Source organism: Ailuropoda melanoleuca, chromosome 4 (assembly GCF_002007445.2).
Source record: "Ailuropoda melanoleuca isolate Jingjing chromosome 4, ASM200744v2, whole genome shotgun sequence".
In the NCBI taxonomy this organism is placed as follows: domain Eukaryota; kingdom Metazoa; phylum Chordata; class Mammalia; order Carnivora; family Ursidae; genus Ailuropoda; species Ailuropoda melanoleuca.
The window spans coordinates 27,494,229-27,517,378 of record NC_048221.1 but is presented as its reverse complement, the minus strand read 5'-3'; the positions used below and the strand labels follow the sequence as shown (position 1 = coordinate 27,517,378).

The 23,150-nt window shown below is 39.6% G+C and overlaps 1 protein-coding gene across 7 annotated transcripts in view; it reads left to right on the top strand.

Moving 5' to 3' along the window:
• Nucleotides 1-23,150, top strand: part of FHIT (fragile histidine triad diadenosine triphosphatase) — a 1,448,934-nt gene that overhangs the window by 643,756 nt on the left and 782,028 nt on the right. For all 7 annotated transcript variants that reach the window (XM_034658578.1, XM_034658576.1, XM_034658575.1 and 4 more), the window contains one exon: nucleotides 20,446-20,565. In XM_034658578.1, the coding sequence (XP_034514469.1) occupies nucleotides 20,463-20,565 (103 nt within the window). In that variant the 5' untranslated portion in view covers nucleotides 20,446-20,462. The remainder of the gene's footprint in view (nucleotides 1-20,445; nucleotides 20,566-23,150) is intronic.

Genomic DNA, 23,150 nt, shown 5'->3' with positions numbered 1-23,150 from the left:
GCTATTCACCTGTCCTCTGCCCAGATGGCTACTGCAGATCTACTCATTTCAGCATCCTTGATAGAGGTGTTTTTCCCCCATTTCATCATCATCTGAAGCTAGGAAAAATGGCTCAGACATTCTTTGACTAGCTCCTATTCTGTCAGCTCGTGAGGATTCCACGTTTGTAACTTGGCTATCACTGGTTTAAACAGAAGAGAGACAGAAAATGAATGAACAAAAATTTGTTGAATCTTCTGGACCAGGTGCTTTGGAAGAACAGCTATATTCCAAGCTTGGCCTTGGATATTGGCTTTGTTCTTTGCTTCCAGAATGGGATTGGCTTTTACATAGGTCCTGCCTGGGCATCTATCTGATTGGTAATTTGATGTCTAATTCCTACACATATGTCAGTGCTGTAGGGCATTCTGTATTGGTTTGGTTTAAAATAGTAGTCGGCTCTTTCAGAATACATTAACCACCTGTTAACTCCTAGAGATAGAGATATTGAGGACTGTATTAAATGAATCCATTATTCAAATGATGTTTATTGGGTATCGACTGTTTGTCAGGCACTGTGCTGGCTGCTATGTGTATGGGAATGTTCAATGAAAATCTTCTTTCTTTCTTAGGAAGGAAATTTTCTCTCTAGTCTCTGGATCCTTCCCTCCATCCCTCTTTTACATACACACACACACACACACTTTTTTTTTTTTAAAGATTTTATTTATTTATTTGACAGAGAGAGACAGCCAGCGAGAGAGGGAACACAAGCAGGGGGAGTGGGAGAGGAAGAAGCAGGCTCCCAGTGGAGAAGCCCGATGTGGGGCTCGATCCCAGAACACCGGGATTATGCCCTGAGCTGAAGGCAAACGCTTAAGGACTGCGCCACCCATGTGCCCCGTCACACACTTTCTATTAGGAAAAGTAGCGACTGCCCTCCCTGGTGACAGCTGGCATGTACTGGGCTGTGGCCTACACGCTAGTGGGGAAAGTTTGTCACTTAAAGGTGAGAAAGGTGTTACACTCTGCCTTCTTTCGCCTGGACTTGCCCAAAGCTCTGAATGGTGCATTCGTTAATCTCTGTAGAAGACCTGCCTGATTCTTCCCAGTTACCATTTTCAACCCTGGACTGAGGGAGGAAGTCCCGCCTGACCAGCACTGTGCACCTGGGGCCCTGGGGTGAGGTGGCAGAAGACCCATTTGACTTCTGGCCTGAACCTGTTAAGGTTTGCTCACAGGATTCAGACACTGATGGGACATGCCCAGCCCTTCATCAAGCTGTTCTTCCCTCCTCACGTGGCTCCTCCCTTGGCTCAGGGAGGGGGTTGATAGATAACCCTGATCTCAGACTGCGTTCTCTGCCCTAAAGAAGATCATGATCTAGGATGTGAGATGGGGAAGTGAATGCACAATCACAGTGGGTGTGTGAGGGGTGTTCTAGCTGGAGTGTCACAGATACTGTAAGTAGGACAGAGTGGTAGGCCAGGCCCTTCCACATGTGCTACTCTAACTGGCGAAGACCTCATTCTTTTGCAACAGATTGGGTCATTGAGAGCCATAGTAATGAAAGGAAATGGCCCCCAAATGTAAGCTACAATTTCCTGTGAACTGCCTAGTTTGTATACTTACAAATTGTACAGTTTGCCCCTCAGAGCATACCGTGGTGCATTTTAATTTTGGTGTTAACTGTGATCTGAAATCTTTGGGGGGCCCTCATTCTGAAACCTCTGTACTTCTCCAAATACAGGGCTCCAGCCTGTCTTCAACAGCCTCGTGTGCCCAGAAAAGCAAAGACAGGACCCTATGCCATGATGCGCACAGGTGGTTTCCATGGCCACCAACACAGGAGTCTAACATCTTCGCAATAGGCTTAAGCAGTTGAAGGAGAATTTGAAAAAACAAGCAGATTTGTTTAGCAGTGTTTGTAGGAAAGCCTTGTAAAGAAATGGCAGAAGTGCCCATACGTGGGATGTGCTTTCTCTCTCTCATCTTCTGGAGCTGGGAGGTTAAGTAGCTGCCCAGAGGTAGGTATGTTTTCCACCCTCTCAGCGGGTTAGTGGAGGAAGTGAGAATAACAAGCACCTGGTGAGCAAGAGACTCTTGTGGGGCAGTTTTTGAAGATGCAAATATTATACCATGCATTGTCCTCTAAAGCCAGAAAAAGTGCACCAGCAATTTCAGTGGAAACATCAACAAAGAAATAATAGAACCTTATTAAATGAGAAACTGTCCAAAAAATGCATTTAACAAAATCGAAGGCAGGAGAAGAAATCCCAGCCACAGTGACCTGAGAAAAATGTCATCTGAGAATTTAGCTGTAACAGAGCGCTCCTCGGTAAATGTGCACTTCTCGGTGACAGTGACAATTTTTTTGTAATCCTTGCTAACTGCACCCTCAAAATGGGTTAATGTTTTCTTGCTTTGTGCTGAATTTCATAGAAATAAGTGCCCCTTAGGGAAATTTTAATTGTCTCTCTTTTTTTTTTCTCATTAATTTGCTGTACAGTTGAAAATTAATACTACTGTGGATTTACAGAATTTGCTAATTAGTAAGAAGCTTGACATTTACTAATGTAAAACTATGAATAAACCTACTAATTTAAAAATTATGTCACCGTCAGAATGTTCCCATGGAAGCTGGAAGCCCAGAGAAAAATGTGGTCTTTAGATATTTATTAACAAGGTGATTAGTCAGAGGATTACCATAGGACATGTTATTTCAGTGCTAGAAGTTTATTATTCATGTTCCTAATTCAAAGAGTTGAGATTCTGGGAGTTACACGTGTTATCGGATCCTTCGCCTGAAATGGATAGAACTCTCTCAGCACCGCCATGAAAGCTTTCTCTGGGTCACCAGTCTAAAGAACTAAAATGAAAAATAGGTTATGCATGTCATGCAGCAACTCTGATTGGTAACGATGATCTCGAAAGTTCTGTCAGGAAAATCATGCCCAGCTACGCCCTCGTTGATTAGTGATGTCCATTGTTAGTACTGGAGGAGGAAGGCACAGTGCCAGGCATGGCCCCTTCCCAACAGAAACAAAACCAGGCGGTGAGCTCACCAAGGACCTTTTATTCTTTTCGTGGAGGATAAGTGTTCTTGGGAATCTGTGGTTAGTGGGGACAATGTTCTTCTTCCCAGACATGGTGACAGGAGGAATAAATATTGGAGCCCTAGAACTTGAAGAGAAGCATGCTGAATGAAACTCTGAATCATGAAAAGGCTTCATGTGTCCATCTGTGTCTCTGGGAAGCAGGGTGGGGAGATCCCAGGAGGCGGGGTGGTGGTTCAGAGTGGCAGGGTCTAGAGTGCACCCCTCTGCCTCGTCAGCAGCGATTCTGCGTGGGGTTTCAGACAGCTTGTGCGGTGGCCTACCAAGGACTGTCAAGAGAGGACTTGTGCCAACAAAGCCTCTGTCCTGGCAGGACTCTTGGAGGAAGTGTCACCTAAATAAAATCTTTTGAAACTGGGATACAAATTTTTCAAGAGGGGAAAAAAAAAAACAAACCCCATTTAATGCTTTTTTGAAAAGCAATGATCCTTTCTCACTTTGGTCATTAAACCAAGGTTCAAATGTGTAGGTTTCTTGGAGCTGGCATCTGAAATATTATTTTAAAAGCAAGAGGCTTTAAGATGATAAAACTCTAGAGATGCCGCTTTGGGAGAACATTCATCGTGATTTTCCTAAGACTCCAAATCCATTCAACAATACAGATGCTCTTAATTAGTGATTGCTTGTCAGCCTTTTAATTATTGTATTTTGCAGCCCACTTGGCAATGGAAGTTGCCATAAATTACCCTTAGCAACAGCACACTCTCGGGGTAGAGTTGCCCTGAACTCTGCATGCCCTGCCATGTCCTTGGTGAACTGAGTGGGCACGTGGGGCAGAGCCACGTGGAGAGTCAAAGGGCTTGATTATGCCCTTGGCCTCTCTGTCAGGCCTTTAGATATCAGGCACGGCCACCCTGTGGGCTCTGAGTAATCCCTTTCCACTTGTGGAAAACCAGACTGACTCTGTAGGCAGCCACACGTGTGCACTTGAAAATGAATTCCTTTTCTGACGTGTCTTTTTCTGTGTTTGTGTTCTTCCTGTCCCCTGCTCTTCTCACCCACCTGGAGGCAGATGTGTGCAGTGATCATTTACATTGCAAGTTTAGCAAGTGACACAATGTGGGCAGAAGATCTTCCTTAGCGCTGCTGGAAGGAGAGAGGAGTCCAGGGTCTGATGCCCTGTGTACAGATCTTAGCACCGCCTTGTATGTGCCGAGCGGACTTAGTCCAGTGACTCACACTCCCAGTGCTTTCTCTGTAAAATCCGAATGATGAAAAGCTGTCACAAAGGTATGGAGAGGATTAAGTGAGATACTTACATGAAGTGTTGAGCATTATGCCTGGTTTACAGCAAGGGCTGCAGGACTCTCCATGTTGTTAGTATGACTAACAAGTACCCATATTAAATAAGTTACTGCATAGGTTTTCCATCTCTACGTGATGGATATCAGTGAGAGGTGCTCTTGATGGCATTGTAAATGCGGACCGCCAAGTACTTTCAGAAATGTCTTTTATTAGCTTTCAAAAGCTGTGAACACATTCTAATCTCTGGGCACAGTCCTCCCTAGACAGTGTTCAACATGGTGTTCATTGGGGGAAAGGAGGAAGCAGCTACTCAGGATACAGGTTTGACATCTGGGTGAGGCCACTGCTCCTAACCTCTCATGCTGGTCTCCATTGCCTTTGGGGGGGGGTGTCTCCATTCCCCAAAGCTGTCCCATGCTCTCATCTTGCCCTGCCTTTTTCTGAGCAGTACTTGATAACCTTTACTGAGAGAAGCTTTGGGCTCTTAGCTAACGGGTAACCTTGTTCAAGTCATTTGACTTCTATGGGTTTTGTTTTCTCACTATCTACTGTACAGGCTGTTGGGGTTCAAACGAGCTAATGTAGGTCAAGTGCCTAGCATAGGCTCTGGCATACAGGGATATTCAATCAGTTCTCATTTGTTGTCATCGGTGCAAAGTTCTAGCTGCTATAAAAGGATATTAAGTCCGGAAAGAGATGAATTTCAGGTCAGTCCCCTCTTCCCTCATTAACTACAAAGACATCCTTGTCATAGTTTCAGGGGGGACCAGCTCATTCTTCATCCTTTATCTTTCTGTCTTCTATGGATCGGGGCCTATCTTTTTAGGTACTCAGAAAACTGTATAGATGTCACTTAATATTTACCCAGCACCTTTTGTGTTTGGGACAACATGCTGGACGCTGTGGGAGACATCAAGGAAGGTTTGTATACAGACAGATCACCTAGAAGATTCTTTTGAGGTCAGGAGGAGATCAAAAGTAGCAGTAAGAAAATGACCAATTAGTCTTCTCTTTGAGAACTCTCAGCTCCAGTAAGTCCTTAAACAAGTGACGAGGAGAACAAGAAAGAATGAAACAGTACAGTGTTATTATAAGGGAGGTAATAGCCAGTATGTAAATGAGTACGACCACACAGGAAAGCTGTGTGAATCATACGACCAAAGCGAATGCATAATAGCCACCCTGCAAACTCCAGCTTTCCTGCAGAAGCTTGCCTGTGGACAGAAACGTCCCACCTGGTCTGAAAATGGAGGCACGTGATGGGATTCAGGTTTGGGTCTCGGAGTGCCTGCTCATTAGTGTTTGATGATGCTCCCTAGTAGGCAGTCGGAGCCTCATTACTGTTCTTAAGAGTAAGCTAATATTAAGAGTTCTGAATTTCCAAATGGTGACAAACAGAATGAAGAGGTAATGAGATGGGTAGGAACAGAGATCCCCTGATGAGTGCCCATCATGGTGAGGGGATAAGAAAAAGAGAAAAACACCATTGTCACTCCAAGAGATACTGAGAAATACCTGTTTGGGTCTGGCACGGGGGAAGTGAGGAGGCATTTTTCAGGCAATGAAATTGGAACTACCCTGGATGGAGCCTTGCGTAGTGCTGTGCTGCAAAAGCCATGAGGGGAAAGAAGGGTCACACTGGGGACTGATTTCAAATCCAGGTTTTAGTTCCTATTTTATGATGGCACAATATACAGAAGTGGGGACTGGGAGGGAGTTCTGTCTCAAGACCCCATGAGTGAGAACCTGTCATGACTGCTGCTGCCTCAGTAAGGTCTGGCCAAGGAGATCTAGAAGTTACGGGTTGCCTTCTTGTGATTTCGTTTGACCCACATCTGCGGACCTCCAGGAGAAGCCAGTGGATAACTGGAATGGCCTTGGGTTAAGGCCTTGAATTTACATCTTAATGTCAGGTGAATTTTCCATATGCTATGGAACAGGATAGAAGGAAGGACTTCAGACATTCCTGAACTTGCACCCTTACTAGATCTTACCACCTGAAGTGGACTGTTAAACCATAGATTTTATCAGTCATGTAATTATCTTCTGAATAGTGCAATTAGAAATTGCTGAATACGGTAGAACACCTAAAATAGAAGTCCATCCATCGATAGATGATGAGTGATACCTAGCTGTAACTGACACTGTAATGAGCCTTACCATTCCATTTTAGCCAACACCTGTGAGTGGCATGGCTTCACCTCAAAAACCCAGACATTCCATGTTAGTTAAAAAGTGGTGGAATCACTTTCCGTGTGTGTTGCGATAATCACTGTCTTGTGTTCATTTGCACTGGGAGCTTCAGTCTGTTCGATGTTAATGTTTAAAATTTAACAATTTGGGCAATTTTTTTTGGTATTTCAAAAAATTTTTTTAACATGCTAGAAACCTTAAAGAGCCTTGGGTGTCTCTTAACCTCTGAGAGGCCTGTGCCCAAAAGGATGTTACGTGCGGTTTCTGCTTCTGGAAGATCACAGTGGGCTTTGATGTACTATACAAACTTTTGGCACTGGCTCGGAGTTGGGGTCCCTGTACTACTCTTCAGCCTGTGGAGATGAACTCTTAGGAATCTTTTGTGATAAATATGAAGAGTATAGTGTGAATGGAAATGCAGTAGTAAATTTGGTAACTCTAGAAGGATCCATGACATTAAGGTGATTTTTTTTCCTTTTTAAAGATTTTATTATTTTGAGAGAGAGAGCGCACACAAGCGGGGGGAGGGGCAGAGGCAGAAGGAAAAGCAGACTCCCTGCTGAGCAGGGAACTCAACACCTCAACAGGGGGCTCGATTCCAGGACCCTGGGATCCTGACCTGGGCCAAAGGCAGATGCTTAACTGACTGAGCCACCCAACTGCCCCAGATGTTGTTTGTTTGTTTTTCCTAACTGGAAAATCTCTTCCTCAAATATTACAAAAAAAATTTTTTTTGAGTATAGTTGATGCACAGTGTTACATTTGTTTCAGGTTTACACCATAATGATTCCATAGTCTGTGTTACACTATGCTCACCACAAGTGTAACTACCATCTGTCATCGTAAAGTATTGTTTTAATATCCTAACCTGTAAATACCCTCTGCTATTGCAGTACATGTGAAGATACAGTTTGGGCTATTTTTACTGCTAAGATGGCTCTCAGCCTCCATCAGACCAAGCAGTCATGCCATACTTTGTCCTTCAGTTTAGAGATCTGCTTCCTTTTTATTCAAGCTTCTGTCTCTCCCTCTTGAGCTGGTTATCTACAAACACAGGCCGTTGACTTTCTAAGTGATTCTAGGCCTCAATACTGGTGTTATAGACCTTCACCACCTGTGTTTGGTTTGGCAGGAAACATTTTTTAAGTGACATAAATAATTTTGAATTTTATACATTTTTGCACATATGGTACTGTATTTAATACTCAAGGTCAAGTTGAAGTGTAAAATACATACAAGTCATCTATTCATTCTATTTATCTTTCTTTACTCCATGAAAAGAACCTTAGGAGCAAATACGTTTTACAGGTGGTCTCTTTTTAAAGAACAGGTCTCCAGTGCGTCAGTGGGGAGAAGGGGGCTGGTAATTCATATTACTTGAGATACTTGAAAATAATTCTTTGGAAATCTTCTCCAGTGCATGGTCATGGTAGAAAATAAAAGTATATGGAAAAGACAATAAAATTATTTATACCCATTTTGTCACAGGAAAATCATCCTGAATTTCCAGATTTCCCCTAGTACGTGTACACACACAAATGATTTTAAAAATTGTTTACTTGTACTCTGAAAATGACTATTTATATTATAAATATAAGGTTATATATAATTTAAGGTTATATAATGTAATTATATAAATATAGGGTTCTATATAATCATATAAATACAGGGTTATATATTATAATTACATAAATACAAGGTTATATATATATATCATAAATATAAGATTATATCTTATTTGTATTTTATTCTCTCCCTGTATGAATCAGCTACAAAGCAGATGTCATTATTGATTGGGGGTGGTGGCGAGAATATAACCGTTCCAAGGAGTTCTGGGGCAGGCAGTATAGGGCGTAAGTGTAAATCCTTGTCAGGTTGTTGGCAGTGAATAGGCAGGAGTAAAGGGTTCTTGAGCCTCGCTGCACACGAGGATTACCATGAGAGCTCTTCAAAACAAAGTGACCAAAGGATGTCCAGGTGTAACCCAGGCCAATTAAAATATGTGGGGGTGAGTTGTTGGTGAGGATGTTGAGAAACTAGAACCTTCATTCATTGATGGTGGTAATGTAAAATGCTAGAGTCTCTAAGGAAAACCACTTGGCAGTTCCCCAAAATGTTCCATATAGAGTTTCTATATGACCCAGCAATTCCACTCCTAGGTGTACACCCAAAGAGAACTGGAAACCTAGGCTAACACAAAAGCTTGCACCTGAATGGTCATAGCAGAACTATTCATGATGGCCCCAAAGTAGAAGTAACTCAAATGTCCATCAATTCATTAATGGTTAAAAAAAAAAAAAAAAGACTGTACATACAATGGGGTGGGATTCAGCCTTTAAAAGGAGTGAAGTGCTGACACCTACAACATGGGTGGGCATTGAAACATTACGCCAAGTGAAAGAGGCCAGACACGAAAGGCTACATATTGTAGAATTCCATGTATATAAAATGTCCAGAATAGGCAAATACAGAAACAGAAAGTAGATTAATGGTTGCCATGGGCTGTGTAGAGGGGAAAGGGGAAGCTGCTGCTAATGGATGTACTGTTTCTTTTTGGAGTGAAGAAAATATTTGGCAAGTGATCCAGGGGTCCTTGGGATCCAGCCCTGTGATGGGTTCCCTTCTCAGCGGAGAACCTATTTCTCCCTCTCCCTCTGCTTCTCCCCCTGCTTGTGCTCTCTCTCTGTCAAATAAAATCTTTTAAAAAAGTGAAATTTGAAAATTGAACACTCTGTAGCTTAAATCTTTCTCATCACAAACTTCTCATCACTCATTGAATGAAATCCCAAACGAGGCCTTGCAGGATCTGGTCCCTACTTATCTTTGAACTTATCTCCTTACCTTTCTCTTTTGCTTGCTGTTCTTAGACCCTGCTGTCCCTCCCATCCCTCTTTTCTTTCCATTCCTTTAAGACCTGGAGCTCATTCTTACCTTGGCACCTGTTGTTTCCACAGAACACTCTGTTTCCCGACACTCACCTATAGCGAGCTCCTCATTCGAGTCCCAGATCAAATGTTTAGTTCCCTTTCCATCACCACTAAACCCATTTCTTCAACCCCCTCCAAGTCACTACCTACTTTGGCATCCGAATTATTTCCTTTAAAACAAAATCAGAAATATTTCAGCTTGCTGATTGGTTTGTGGTCTCTACCATTTATTGATCCTCTTCACCCTGCACCTAGAATGCACCATGAGAATAGGGGCCTGGTCTGGCACGTTCACCACTAGAATAGTATTTAGAAAGTGGTAAATATATAATAAGTACTTGTTGGCTGAGTAAGTGATTCGTTTAATGAGGAACCAATTCAAGGAAAGACTTGCTAAGTGTAGGCAATCTCTGAACACTTTTGTAGGAGAAGGGGAAGGAGCCAGGAGAGTGAGATCAGAGTTGGTTAACAAGCAAAAATTGCAACACATGAATGTGACAGGGAGAGGGGAGGAGGAGAGGTTGCTGATAAAGTGAGATCTTGAAAAAGCAGTTGGCATTTTGAAATGCCTGTGTGTTTTCTGTTTATAAATAGCTGAGCTTCAGTTTCTGTTTTTCGGATTTATTTTTTGACTTGTTAACAATTGAAAATTTTCCTTTAGTGACACCATAGGTTGATGACTTAATCTACATTACTAAAAATTGTTTTTTCTTTGTATAAAGATCTTACGGGTACACTTTTATTTGCTTGAATTCTGAGACACTTCAGACTGTCTTCTCTTTCTCTTTGTTCTTGTCACCTTCTTGTGGGATGTTCTTATACTGGCTCCTGTGGAATTTTGACATATGCCTGTAAGTTTAGAATGCTTTACAAGTCATCTAAGCCTAAATTATGTCTCCAACTGTGCATTTGCATGTCTTGATTGTTGTCCAAATCCTCAATAAAGTATATTTGAGAGCCTGGCCAGCTGAAAATAGGCTATTCCTCAGTGAGATGACAGGTCCTCTTTCCTGGTAGGACTGCTCTTAGGATTCGTTAGCCAGCAGCTTTTCTAGCTCATTTACGTTTTTGGTGAACCTTTGAGTCCCCAGTTTTTAAATGCAGTGAATTGGAATTGAAGAATATTTACCAGTTGGTAAAGGACCTGGAGTTATTCGCAGTGTGGTTTCTTCTGATGACTCTGAAAGACAATTGGTCATGTCTTGTAGTATTGGTCAAGATTCCTGCCATTTGCTGAGCGGATATAAAAATAGCATATGACTTTTAAAGTAAATCTTATCATGCCCAACCATAATGGAACAACACATTTATTTTTCAAGGTGAAAGACAACATTTTCATTCTTTCAACCAAAAGACAGTATTTCTTTTTTGATGTGTCAGGCTTCTTGGGTGCCTCGGAGATGTCCATTTTCATGGCAGACTGTTTGAGCTAGAATAGTCATTTCCCCTTACATTATATTCCTGAGGAATAAAAAATTTTTTACTAGAGATTTGGAGAATCAAAGAATACCCAATGCTGACAAAGTTATGGGAAAATAAGTCTTTTGCCTATATTATTTTTGAAGGTAAATGTTTATAAACCTTTTGTGAGAGACATTTAGCAGTACCTATCAAGAGCTCTGAAGGTTCAGTATCCTTTGAACACAATGATGCTCAAATCTAGGAACTGAGCTCAAAGAGATACACACACGTTGCTGTATGAGACACACTCCTCGTAGTGTTGTCAGGAAGATTAAGTAAGTTGTTATATAGAAATCACTTGGAATGAAAATATTGAGTATGGTATTAGCTATTTCTATTTTATCAGGTGCTTTTTTTTTTCCTTTAAGTAGGCTTCACGCCCAATGTGGAGCCCAATGTGGGGCTTGAACTCATGACCTTGAGATCAAGACCTGAGCTGAGGGGCGCCTGGGTGGCACAGCGGTTAAGCGTCTGCCTTCGGCTCAGGGCGTGATCCCGGCGTTATGGGATCGAGCCCCACATCAGGCTCTTCTGCTATGAGCCTGCTTCTTCCTCTCCCACTCCCCCTGCTTGTGTTCCCTCTCTCGCTGGCTGTCTCTATCTCTGTCAAATAAATAAATAAATAAAATCTTTAAAAAAAAAAAAAAAAAGACCTGAGCTGAGGATCAAGTCAGTAGCTTAACCTGAGCCACTCAGGTGCCCCTCAGGTGCTACTTTTAACTGACACTGCTCTACCCCCAGTGTGGAAAGGATAGTGGTCACCTAGTGGTAGTTCAGTACCAAATATATGGTTTTACTTGTTTTTTAATTTAATAATTCTGTACTATTTATATGGAAGTACTCTTCTAAGCAACTTGGCAATATTATGTGTTAGCTGGCAGTTAACAATTATTTGTTGAATAAAAGTTGGCATTACTTTTTTTGTTTGTTTTATTTTAATTTTTTTTTATTATATTATGTTAGTCACCATACAGTACATCCCTGGTTTCTGATGTAAAGTTCGATGATTCATTAGTTGCGTATAACACCCAGTGCACCATGCAATACGTGTTTTATTTGTTTTTTAAGATTTTATTGGAGAGAGAGTGAGAACAGGAGGAGGGGCACAAAGAGAAGCAGGCCCCCTGCTGAGCAGGGAGGGAGCCCACCTCAGGGCTCGATCCCAGGACCCTGAGATCATGACCTGAGCTGAAGGCAGACACTTAACCCAGCCACCCCTGGCATTACTTTTTGACAGCATAAAATACCAATACCAATATGATGACTAGCTTTATAAAATACTTACTAAATGCTTTATGTGTGTCCTGGATAAAAAGGTACTGTTGTTCTCCCCATTTCACAGACTGACCCTTTAGCTGTGTTCTTAACATTATCATCCCAGAGGTTCTGCTAGAGTCAGGCTAGGAAGGAGCTTAAGAATCTGTTGTTTCAGAAAAGCTCCCGTGGCGATTTTTCATTGGAACTAGTGCTCTAGGGACATGTTTCTCAAACTTTAATGTACATAAAGCACAACTTGGAATCTTGTTTAAATACAGAACGATGCCGTTGGTTCAGGGGGAGCCTGGGAATCGGCATTTCTCACATCTCTTCGGGGATGCAGATCTTGTTGGCCAGTGGACCACATTTTGAGTAGCCAGCCTATTACCTTGTTGGGGAAATAGGAAGACTTGAAATCATTTGCTTTGGGGAAAAGAGAGAGAGTAATGAAATGGGCTCCTGGTGGTCTGTTGGGTAAGATTTCGCATTCTCATGGGCCTGGTCTGGTGGGTGCCTTTGCTCAAGTCCTGACCTTCTCAAACTTGGATTGTTGGGTTTTGAGAGGTCTCCCATTCTCAAAAAGGAGTTTATATTCTGTCTCCTCCATTTGACCAAATAATACAATGTAATAGATGTAGGCATGTATTCCGGATCACCAGCTGACTGTCCTACAAGAGTATTGCCATGTGGTTTTGGCACCAAATGATTCCTTAATGTGACAGTTAGCTTTAACTGGGAGATTCTGAAAGTGGGGTCTCTCAAGTCCTAGGTTCCTAAATTTGGGAAATCCTTACAAAGAGTTTGTATGTTCCCCAAATAGTATCCTCTAAAGGAGACCATCTGAGGTTCACAGTGAATTTGAGTAAGCCACTTGACCTGCCAACTTGCTCAGTATCTCTAAAATAAGGGGAACTGAATCTATGCAATCTTGGAGGACCTTTTCTGTTCAGTTCTGTACAGTTGATTTTTCTTTGGGGGGACAAGGTTAGAGGCATATGGCAGTTATTTTAGTAAGGCATTAACATCACATTTGAAAGCAAACCAGGAAGAAAACTGATCTACCCTGAAGTGAGTGGTTGTCATGTCCCGTTGTTAATGGTTGGGAAATTTAGCATTTTAGAGCATTTGCTTTTGTGCCCATTGAACCTTATTTCACCATGAATTAGGTTACCTGTCTAGCCCTACCAGAAAATGACTGATCAAATCCACCAGGTCACAAAATTAAATGTGAATAGTCAATAGAGACCTTTGCATCACTTCCTTTCTCTGTACTAAATTTTGAAGACAAAGTTCTAAAAATAACTAGATGCTGCCAGCTGCTGCGAGAGAGGCAGAGACAGGTTATAGTGGGTAGAGAGGAAAAGAGGGGGTACAAATAACTTTGACAGCTGAAAGGATGGAAAATAGAGACTGATTTAATACCTTGAAGGCATATATTTTTAGTTCAAGATAACAGACGTAATTATTAAGGAATATAAATTAAAGAACTGGCTAAAAGCATAAGACTTTAGGTGTTCATAATATGCTATTGTTTATAAACAGACACATGCAGATCTCAGTCACCGTTTGTGGAGTCGCCTTCTATTTCTGTCTTAGCTGAGGCTGCTAAAAAGCCTAAGGAGACCTAAAGCTTCGACGGAGGTCCCTAACCTGGTGCTTGGTTTTCTGGGTGCCAGAAGGAGTCATCTCCATATTTGTTAAGTAAGAGAGATCCCAGGAGATGATTTTCCTCTGGGAATTCAACAGAAGATTGGAACATCCAGCCTTCTTTTTGGGTTAAAAAAAAAAAATCAATTTTTACTTTAGCTTAAAATAGAATTGCTTTTGGTCATCTTCACATGAGAGGAAAGTATTTAATATTTATCTCAGCCTTGCAGACAGTTTGAGATCCTGGGGATGCAGGAATCTTCCCATCACACAATATTGGCTCTTATCCTTTGCTCTGCTTTTGTTCCCTTTATGGTTGCTGGAGTGTTTTTCTTCTCCACTGAAATTAAAACTTGAGGAAGCATGTCTGCTAGCAGCACAAATGGGCAAAATTTTACCACGATTACAGAAGAGACTGAATTAGATTTGGGCAAAGAGATATACTACCATTTTTGGTAATATTTCATGTGACATAGTGAGCTGCACTTTGTGTATTCCATCATCCAGTGTTTTCAGAGAAGATCTCTGAGGGTACCAATAAAAACCCAGCATATCAGTTACTACATGAAATTCCAAAGCTCTATTATTTCAACGCATCAGAAGGTAAACCTGGGGGGGGGGTGGGTAAGATACCTGAAGGAGACCTAAGGGGGTAAGAATATGCCAAGGGACTGAGAGATGGATCTGCTTTTATGACGGGGAAATTGAGCACTAGTTTAGATTGTGATAAGAATAATCTCTATTGAAAGGAAATAGGTTGCTGAATTTTCATAACCACAGGAAGAAATTTGATCCTAGTCAGGGGAAGGTAGGAAGGAGAAAAAAGTGAAAGACCAGACGGAAACAGAGGTGAGATAGGATGTTCCAAATAAGCTCAAAGAATAACTGACATAAATATCTGCGGGTTAAACTAATCAAGACAGATTGTCCTACGGATGGGAAACAAAATGCTATATTATTTATGAAATACATTTAAAAGGGCACAGTCTAATGATAAGGGGATGGAAAAAGTTATGCTTGTGAAATACAAACAAAGAGAAAAAGGAGCAGTAGTTCAGGGGAGTGACATGAGTGGGAGCATATGCACATGCCAAAGTACAGAAGCCAGGAACTGATGCCCTTTGACACGGATTCAACAATCGTACTTAGAAATCCAGCACCATCTTTTCAGAAGCCGATGAAATAAGACAGAGTAAGCAGGGGAAGAACAGATTTGGGTAACAGTTGATGAATTTGATTTACCATGTGTATAGAACTTCTCAACCAATGCAAAATTTTTGTTCTTAGTGCTTTAAACTATAGCACTTTAAAATCAGTCATCATTAGCAGAAATATCCCGAATGTTTGGAAATGAAAAGACCAACAAAATAACCCTCAGGTGAAATGGGAAGTGATAACAAGAATAGCAAAATTTTACCACTGAGTAATAAAAGCACCAAAGATCAACGTTTGAGAGAGCTAGTAATGGAATACTTTGAAGGCACTGTATAGCTTTTGTTACGTAGGAGGAAAATAGAAAGTCTGAAACCCCGTAAGCTCAATGTTTGGCTCAAGTAATTAGAGGAAAACTGTGACATGATAAATCTGAAGAAACAAGGAAGGAAGAGAAAAGGGGGAAGAATTTTATTGCAGAAAATAAGCAATAAACTAGAGATTATTAATAAGAGCAAAGAACTAGAAAAAAGTTTTTGAAGCTTAATAGGCTAGATATAATTCCAGGAAAACTGATAAAAAATATACATATGAATAAGTACCTTTTATCTACAAAATACATAAAAGAAATAATTATGAAATATTAATCTGTTAAAAAAAGAATGAATTTTTTTATAAATAAAGATCAATTTAGGTGAAAAAATTATTTAGGATAAATTTAGGCTAAAAAATTGATGCAAGGAAAAAATGTAATCAGTAACCATGAAATAAATTGTAATGCTTATCAAAACAATTATGTGGTGTAAAAATAGGCCTAGACTGTTTGACAAGTAGTTTTATTTAAATCTCAAGGAACAGAAAATCCTCGTTTATACAACTTCTTACAGAACAAAGAAAAGCCAACCTATAAGTTTGATTTTTTTTTAAACAAAACTAGGTAAAAATTATTGGCTAACTTCATTTATGACATGAAATAACACTAAAACTTCAAATCTAGCAGTGTATTAAAAATAATTGTGACTAAGTTTAATTTTTCATAAGAGTGAAAGGATGTTTCAGCATTTAAAAAAGTGTTACCATAATTTATTGCATTAATGGCAAAGAACAAGACATTGTATGATCAATGACAAAAAACATTTAATAAAACTAAGTTCTTTTTCTTTTTTTAAATGGAATCAACCCTTAGCAGACTTAAAATGGAGGGTTTTGGTTTTTTTTTTTTTTTTTTGCTTTTTTTTTAAGCTGGGTAAAGCTTTTGTACTAAAAACCTATGGCAGATATCATTTTTAGTGGAACAAACAAACATTCCCTCATTCCCTTTAAGGTTGGGAACAAGACAAGGATGCCCGTGTTACTTGTGCCTTTCAGCATTTTACCAGATACCTGACCAATGCAGCCAGACAAACCAACAAAAGTAGAAAGATTGAAGTGAGAGAGATAATTGTCATTATTTTTAAGTAAAGTCATTTATATAGATAACCAAAGATAATCAGAAACTATTAATAGTAATACAACGGTTCAGCTAGGTTGCCAGCTTGTAAGAGCAAAATATAAAAATCAATAGCTTTCCTCTGTATTGGGAATAACCAATTATAAACTATGATGATGATAAGATATCATTTATAATAGTGACATAAACTAAAAGCTATCTAGGAATAAATCTAAGAATTCATAAAACATGTAAGGGAAATTTAAAACCCTATTATAAGAGTTTTATTATGGTATTATAGAACATAAATGCAGCATACATAAATGGATTGACTGAATATTGTGAAGGTGTCATATTTCTTCAATTAAAATTCAAAATCAGTGTAATTCTAATCAACATCTCAGGAATAATTTTTTTCAAGGGGCAGAGTTGAATCTAAAATTTATATGGGTGAATAAAGAAGGATCCTCCTTTTACAAGGCATAACATTTTATAACAGGAGTTGCCAAACTACAGCCCAGAAGCCAAGTCCAGGCTGCTGCCTGTTCTTATTAATAAAGTTCTATTGGGACACAGCACATCCATTTATTATGTATTGTCTTTGGTTGCTTTTATACTGCCATAACAGGGTCGAGTAGTTATAAAAGACTGTGACCTGCTGAATCTGGCCCTTTAGAGAAAAAATTTGGCACCCCTGTTCTTTAGTATCTAACATAGAATCAGAATATTTTAAGTGCAGACTCATTCCTTTGTACATAAGGGGATTTGGTGTAATTATTCCCAGCAATTGATGCTAGGAAAATGGTCTCACAAAAGTAAAACAACAACAACACATTTTTGTGTTGTTTCATACCATAAGCAAAGTTCCAAGTGGATTAATATCTAACTATTAAGAATGAAGCTATAAAGCTGGGAGACAAAAATTGAAGACTGTATTTTTATAACCTTGTGGTAGAGAAGGGTCACAGAGCACAGACCGTAAATAATTGATGAATACATCAAAATGAATGCTTTTTGTTTAATGGATCATATGATAGGAGAACTAACAGATGATGAAAATATAATTGTCATGTTTAAAAGACCAAGATCAATATTTAAATATGCAAGGGTCTCTGAAAAATGAGAAAATAGCAGGAAGGAAACCCATACAAAAGAGAGCAAAGTATGAATTGGCAATACAAGGAGAAATACCCACATACACATGTCACGTTGGAGACTAAGTAAAATTAAGGGATTCCATTTTGCCTCTCATACCATAACAGTTAGGAAATCAGAATCCCAAGTGCTGGCCAGGATGTGAGAAAATAGAAATCTGCATCTATTGCTTCTGGGAATGCAAACTCGTGCGTTTATTTTAGAAAATCCAGATATTAAAACCAAATAATGGGACTCTGGCTTACATACTCAGGGAACTCTATGTAAGGTGGTCACCACAGTGGTATTTGTGGTACAGAAGGGAGACAAGCTAATTCTTCAGCACTAGAGGGACAGGTAAGGAAAATTACAGTGTAATAGAGTGAGAGTGAATAAGCAGTAGAAAGGAATGAATTATATCTACTTAAAGAAACATGAATGAGTTTCTAAAACTGTTGGGGAAAAAAAAGGCAGAATGATCTTTAAAGCATGATACAATTTATGTACAAATTTTAAAAACCTGAAAAAGCCCTATATATTTTTGACATGGGAAATATTTATAAAAATGCAATTAAGATGATAAACAACCCATTAATTATGAAAAAGTGAAGCTCTGTGGTGGAAAGAATGGGGCTGGGTGTAGGGATGAAGGAGAAATGGTAAGAAAAACCGAAAACCAGATGAAGAGCTTTTCAGGGACTCCTAATAGGCGCTCACCAACTGGAGCCTGTGCTTAAGTCAATTCCGTACAGTCATCCTTGAGAGGAAACTCATTCCGGGCACGTTACTCCTCACAGCATTGTTAGATCCTGGTGCTCAAACAATGTCCTAGGAATGGGGGTCTCTGTCTTGGCTCTGCCTGCCTCAGTGTCAGCTCTCTCAGAGTCAGGCCGACTCTACTCCGTGTAAGTTCTAGTTGTTCTGTCATGTCCTACCAGATTGGCAGCTCTGCAGGAAGAAAGTTCTTTCCCTGTGGTTTCAGCAGTAATCCTCTCATGGATCTCCTTTTTTAAGTGTTTCATTTTTTTTTTGTCCTGTGTCCACTCCTGAGCCAGTCACATGACAGAGGTCTAAGGATGTCTGGATCACTTTCCTGTCCCTACAATCAGGCAGTGGGAATAGTCCCACAAACAGAATATAGCGGGGTATTACCCAAAGAAAAATCAGAGTGGTATAGCCAGACATACAGAAAGTAGAAGCTGGGCAGGCAAAAACAAAACATAACGCCAAGAGTTGTGGTGGAATTGAATCAATGATGTTTGCAGAATGACTGAAATGAAGTGCCATGTTTATTTTAGAAAAATGGGGAGAAATGCATGAAGTTCAGCTCTAAATATCTGAAGCACTACCACTTGCATGCTCCTTGTTTCATATGGCCCTAAGGCATAAATTCATGATAAACAGGCTTGGTAGAAAGGGCAGCTATGTAATTGCTGGAATTGTCTTAGAAGCAATGGGTAGTGAACTTCCCACTACTGGGTATACTCAAGCATAGGCTAGCCAGCTTGTTCGCCAGGATTCTGTAGGGAAGGATCCAAGGATTGGAAGACTAGTTGGGTTTGATCATGGTTCTGAATCATCTGGACAGCTTATTCAAATATAGATTGCTTGGCCCTTCTCCCAGAGTTTCTGGGGTGGTAGGTCCAGAGTAGGATTTCAGAATTTACATTTCTAATTAGTTCCCAGGTGATGCTTATGTTGCTTGTCCAGGAAATACACCTTGAGAACCCACTGGATTAGACTGATGTCCTTACTGGCCTTTCATGAGCTAGTTGTAAATGTTCTGAAAACCAGTATTTGTACCATTGAGGCAGGACTTCCATTTTATGTCTTTGTCCCTGAAATGTGTTAGGCTTTCTCTATGTGGGTACTTCTAGATGACCGTAGATGACATTTGCATGACCCTCTGTATCTTTTGAGTCATTGAGAACATTAGGATCATTAAACAATTATACATTTATTGTTATGCTTTATAAAACAGTCAACCATTTTCTGACATTATCCTTTTTGTAATCCTATTTCTGGTTTCCCATGGGTTGATCTATTTTCATAGTTTTACAGTGGGATGGTTTCTAAATTAGAAAAATGAATAGTTTCCTAAGAAGATTGTGTCTTAGTCATTCAGAAAGTAACTTTGCCATGTATAGGCATCTGACTGTTGGAAAATCATTACCTCGTACCCCAGTTGCCAAGTGCCAAATATTTCTTCAACCACCCCTCCACCCCCCACAGCTTTCCCCAAAAAAGACGATATGGAACATTGCACACGCCTTGCTGCATCCTGGCTCCGCATCAGCCAGGAGTTGTTCTCATTCTTGAACTCTGTTTTGTCCTTTGTTTTTCTCAAAATTTTTCCCTTTAATTTTGGAATTTTTACTCTAATAGTTTTCTCAGCGTGCTCATGTTTTTGTAGTTGTAGACAAGGTCAAATGGTGTTTGTACTTTTTCTAAATCGCTTTTATATAAACAGAAATAAAACCATTTGAGAAGATATTTACAATTTAAATGATTTATAGTCAATGCTTAACAATTAAAAATTTCAGCTTAGCAAAGATGGTGAAATGAAGGGGTAAAAATAAGCTAACAGGTAGGACCTAGCAGGTTTGGGTTAAAGTGACAACTTGAATAACGGATTTAAGAAGACTTTTTTGTGGTCCATGTGCAAGCGTCTGCTTGAAAGCACTCCAAGCAAGGCAATGCTGGGTAGGGAGAGGACACTGTATGTTGGGAGGACTTGCCCAGAATCCATCTTCGTGGACCTTAAGTGGGGAACAGCTTCAATGGTGTCGTCTTTGCAACTAAGAATCTGTAATGATGGAATTTGCTTTCTTTAAAGTTGTGTATAATCTGGGTTTCTCATCTGAGTTTTATAAAAGCTCATTTTCTAAATCATTTTCTGTTTCAGGCTTCAACTGTGAGGAAATGTCATTCAGATTTGGCCAACACCTCATCAAGCCCTCTGTGGTTTTTCTCAAAACAGAACTGTCCTTTGCGCTTGTGAACAGGAAACCTGTGGTACCAGGACGTATCCTTTTTTTTTTTTTTTTAAGAGAGGGAAAAGAAAAAGCCTCTGAGCATCACAGACCAAAGGACTACAGCATTGACCTCCAATGTCCACCGCCAAGGTAAACAAGGAACCCACCTTCCTCCCCCTTCGGAGAAACCAGGTAAGATGTTGCATTTATTCCGAATCCAGTTGGTGGCACCAGTAATATGCTTGATCAACGTTGCAGAACTTCTGAAAAGAGTTGCTTAGCAACTGTGGCTTTGGAGGTGAATTTTTACTTGACCTTTTCACTATCGTCGCTGTGTAAATACGTAGGTGCTTCTGAAGGGGGTCCAATGAATATCGTGAGTGCTTTGTTTTCAGTTATCAATTGTGAATATTAATAGTAAGAGAGATTGGGTGGCATTTCTGTGGTGTGGAAAATAAGGTATCACCTGAAGATTTGAGATTAACTTGGTGTCTTTACTCTTATAGATCATTCAAGCAAATTCGTACACATAAATATACCTTCAAAACAGTTGTTTTCGTTTTACGATCTGAAATAGCCTTTTTTTTTTTTTTTTCTTGGAGAGCATCGCAACTTCTAGATCATTCTCCAGTGTCATTGATGGTAGAGTTCTCTTATTTCCCTCTGACCATCAAGTTGTAGTCTTTCCTCCTATTGACTGCAGTGGAAGGTTTATTCTTTGCTGTGGGAGCAGCAGGAATTGGTGAAATAATCTGGAGTTATTTTTATGTTGTTGAAAGTATCACTCGTGACTGTGTGCATATGACTTTTGCACTGACTCTTTAGAATTTTTTTTCTGTTTTCCCTCTAATTTAGTATGCAGAGTGCAACAAAGTATAAAATTTCATATTTTAAGATAATAAGCATTTCCCATACTATAACATGATTTCACTTTGAAATAAATGTTTCCATAATTCTGAATCTATAAATATGTCAAGATTTTTTCCAGAGTAATATATATGCATTTACCCCCCGTGGGAATTTTCAAGGTGTTTGAGAACTTTAGGAATAGTCTTCTTTTTTGGCCATGTGACTGTTGTACATCGGAAATAATAGTAATAAGAAAACATACGCCAAAAGATAATTGTGATTTTATGATAGATGCCCAAATTCCTCGAATATTTTTAGCTAAATTTTAAATTTATAAAACTAATGATCACAGCAGTAAACTACTAAATAATATATGAATGACTACTTGATATTTAACTCTTCTAAGTGTATAAAAAATAGTCTACATTATAAACACTCAATATTAGAAAATATTCCTCTATTGAAGTAAAAATAAAAAATAGAATGGTTCAGAGGTTTTAAAGGAAGGTCCTCTGAAAAAGAACAATTTCCAAGTCGTATACCAATTTTATATTGAGTTCTTCTAAAAGACTGTGAAGTTCTTAAAATAACAGAAGCGTTTTATTTTTTCATTTGATCTTGCTGCAAGTTTGTGGTTGTCTTTTTCCTCTGAGGAATTATTATTTTTTTTAAAGAAAATGCTTGAGAATTCCGGTGTCAGAAGAATATGGTTGAAATGCCATAGACACCTGTTTTAGTGCCAGCTTTCATTGACTTCTATCTTCTATCAAAGAGGGGACCTGGGATGAAAATGTGATTTTAGATGAATGCATTTTAATACCTTGGCCTGGAAAAGTGTTAGGCTGCTGAGATGTACTGGCTTTTTAATGGTTCATAATGGATTGAATTTAGCTTTGTGATTTTTTTTTTAACTTATATAATGATAGTAAGAAACTTGACTTTTCATGGTCTTTTTGAACCCATCTGGTGTGTGTGATACAAGACGTGGGTCATATGCGTGTTTCTGCTTCTAGGGAAATGCCTATTCTGAACAGAGAGTGGTTAATGACTGATAACTGGTTTTGTTCCTGACAGCACTGGAATTGCCATTTTGGAAATGGGGCCTGGTCAGTTCTCATATCTTTGAGTAAATGCCAGGGACACGGGGGATATTGTATTAAAATGAACAAACCTAAGTTTGTTTGGAAAGTAGCAAGAAGAAGCCAACCTTTTCTGGGGATAACAGAACCGGGACATTTTTATAATTTGTATACTCTGTGAGGCTATTTCATATCTGCAGGGTTTAAAGGGGTCTCAGGGCCAGTAGATAATGTATTCAGACAATCCTTTTTATATGATGATTTTGTGATTTTTTTTTTTTTAAATTTTACTTTACCTTTGTAAACTTGGTTAGGTGGTAACTGTAAGAAGAACCTTAATACACTGCTCATTTGCCTGCAGAAAGCGATATTCTTTTGTGATTTGGGAATTGAAGCTGTGGCTAGCTCTGCCCACTAACATTTCATAAAATAAATGGTGAGAAGCAGCAGGCTTTAATCTTCCCCCAGTGATCTCTTCTGTCTGCCCTAGATTAGCCCCTTGGTGTGGGTCTCCCAGGTCTTCCAGCTCCCTGCACCCTGCCTGCTCCTGGACTTCACTGGGGCCCATACCTCATTCTAGATCTCGGCTCCCATTCTCTCTCTCCTTCCTATTCCCTTGCAAACAAACTACTAATGAATATAATCTTGTTTTTGGTTTTGATTTTGGTTTTTCTTTTTTTTTTTTTTTTTTGAGGATAAAGTCCAAA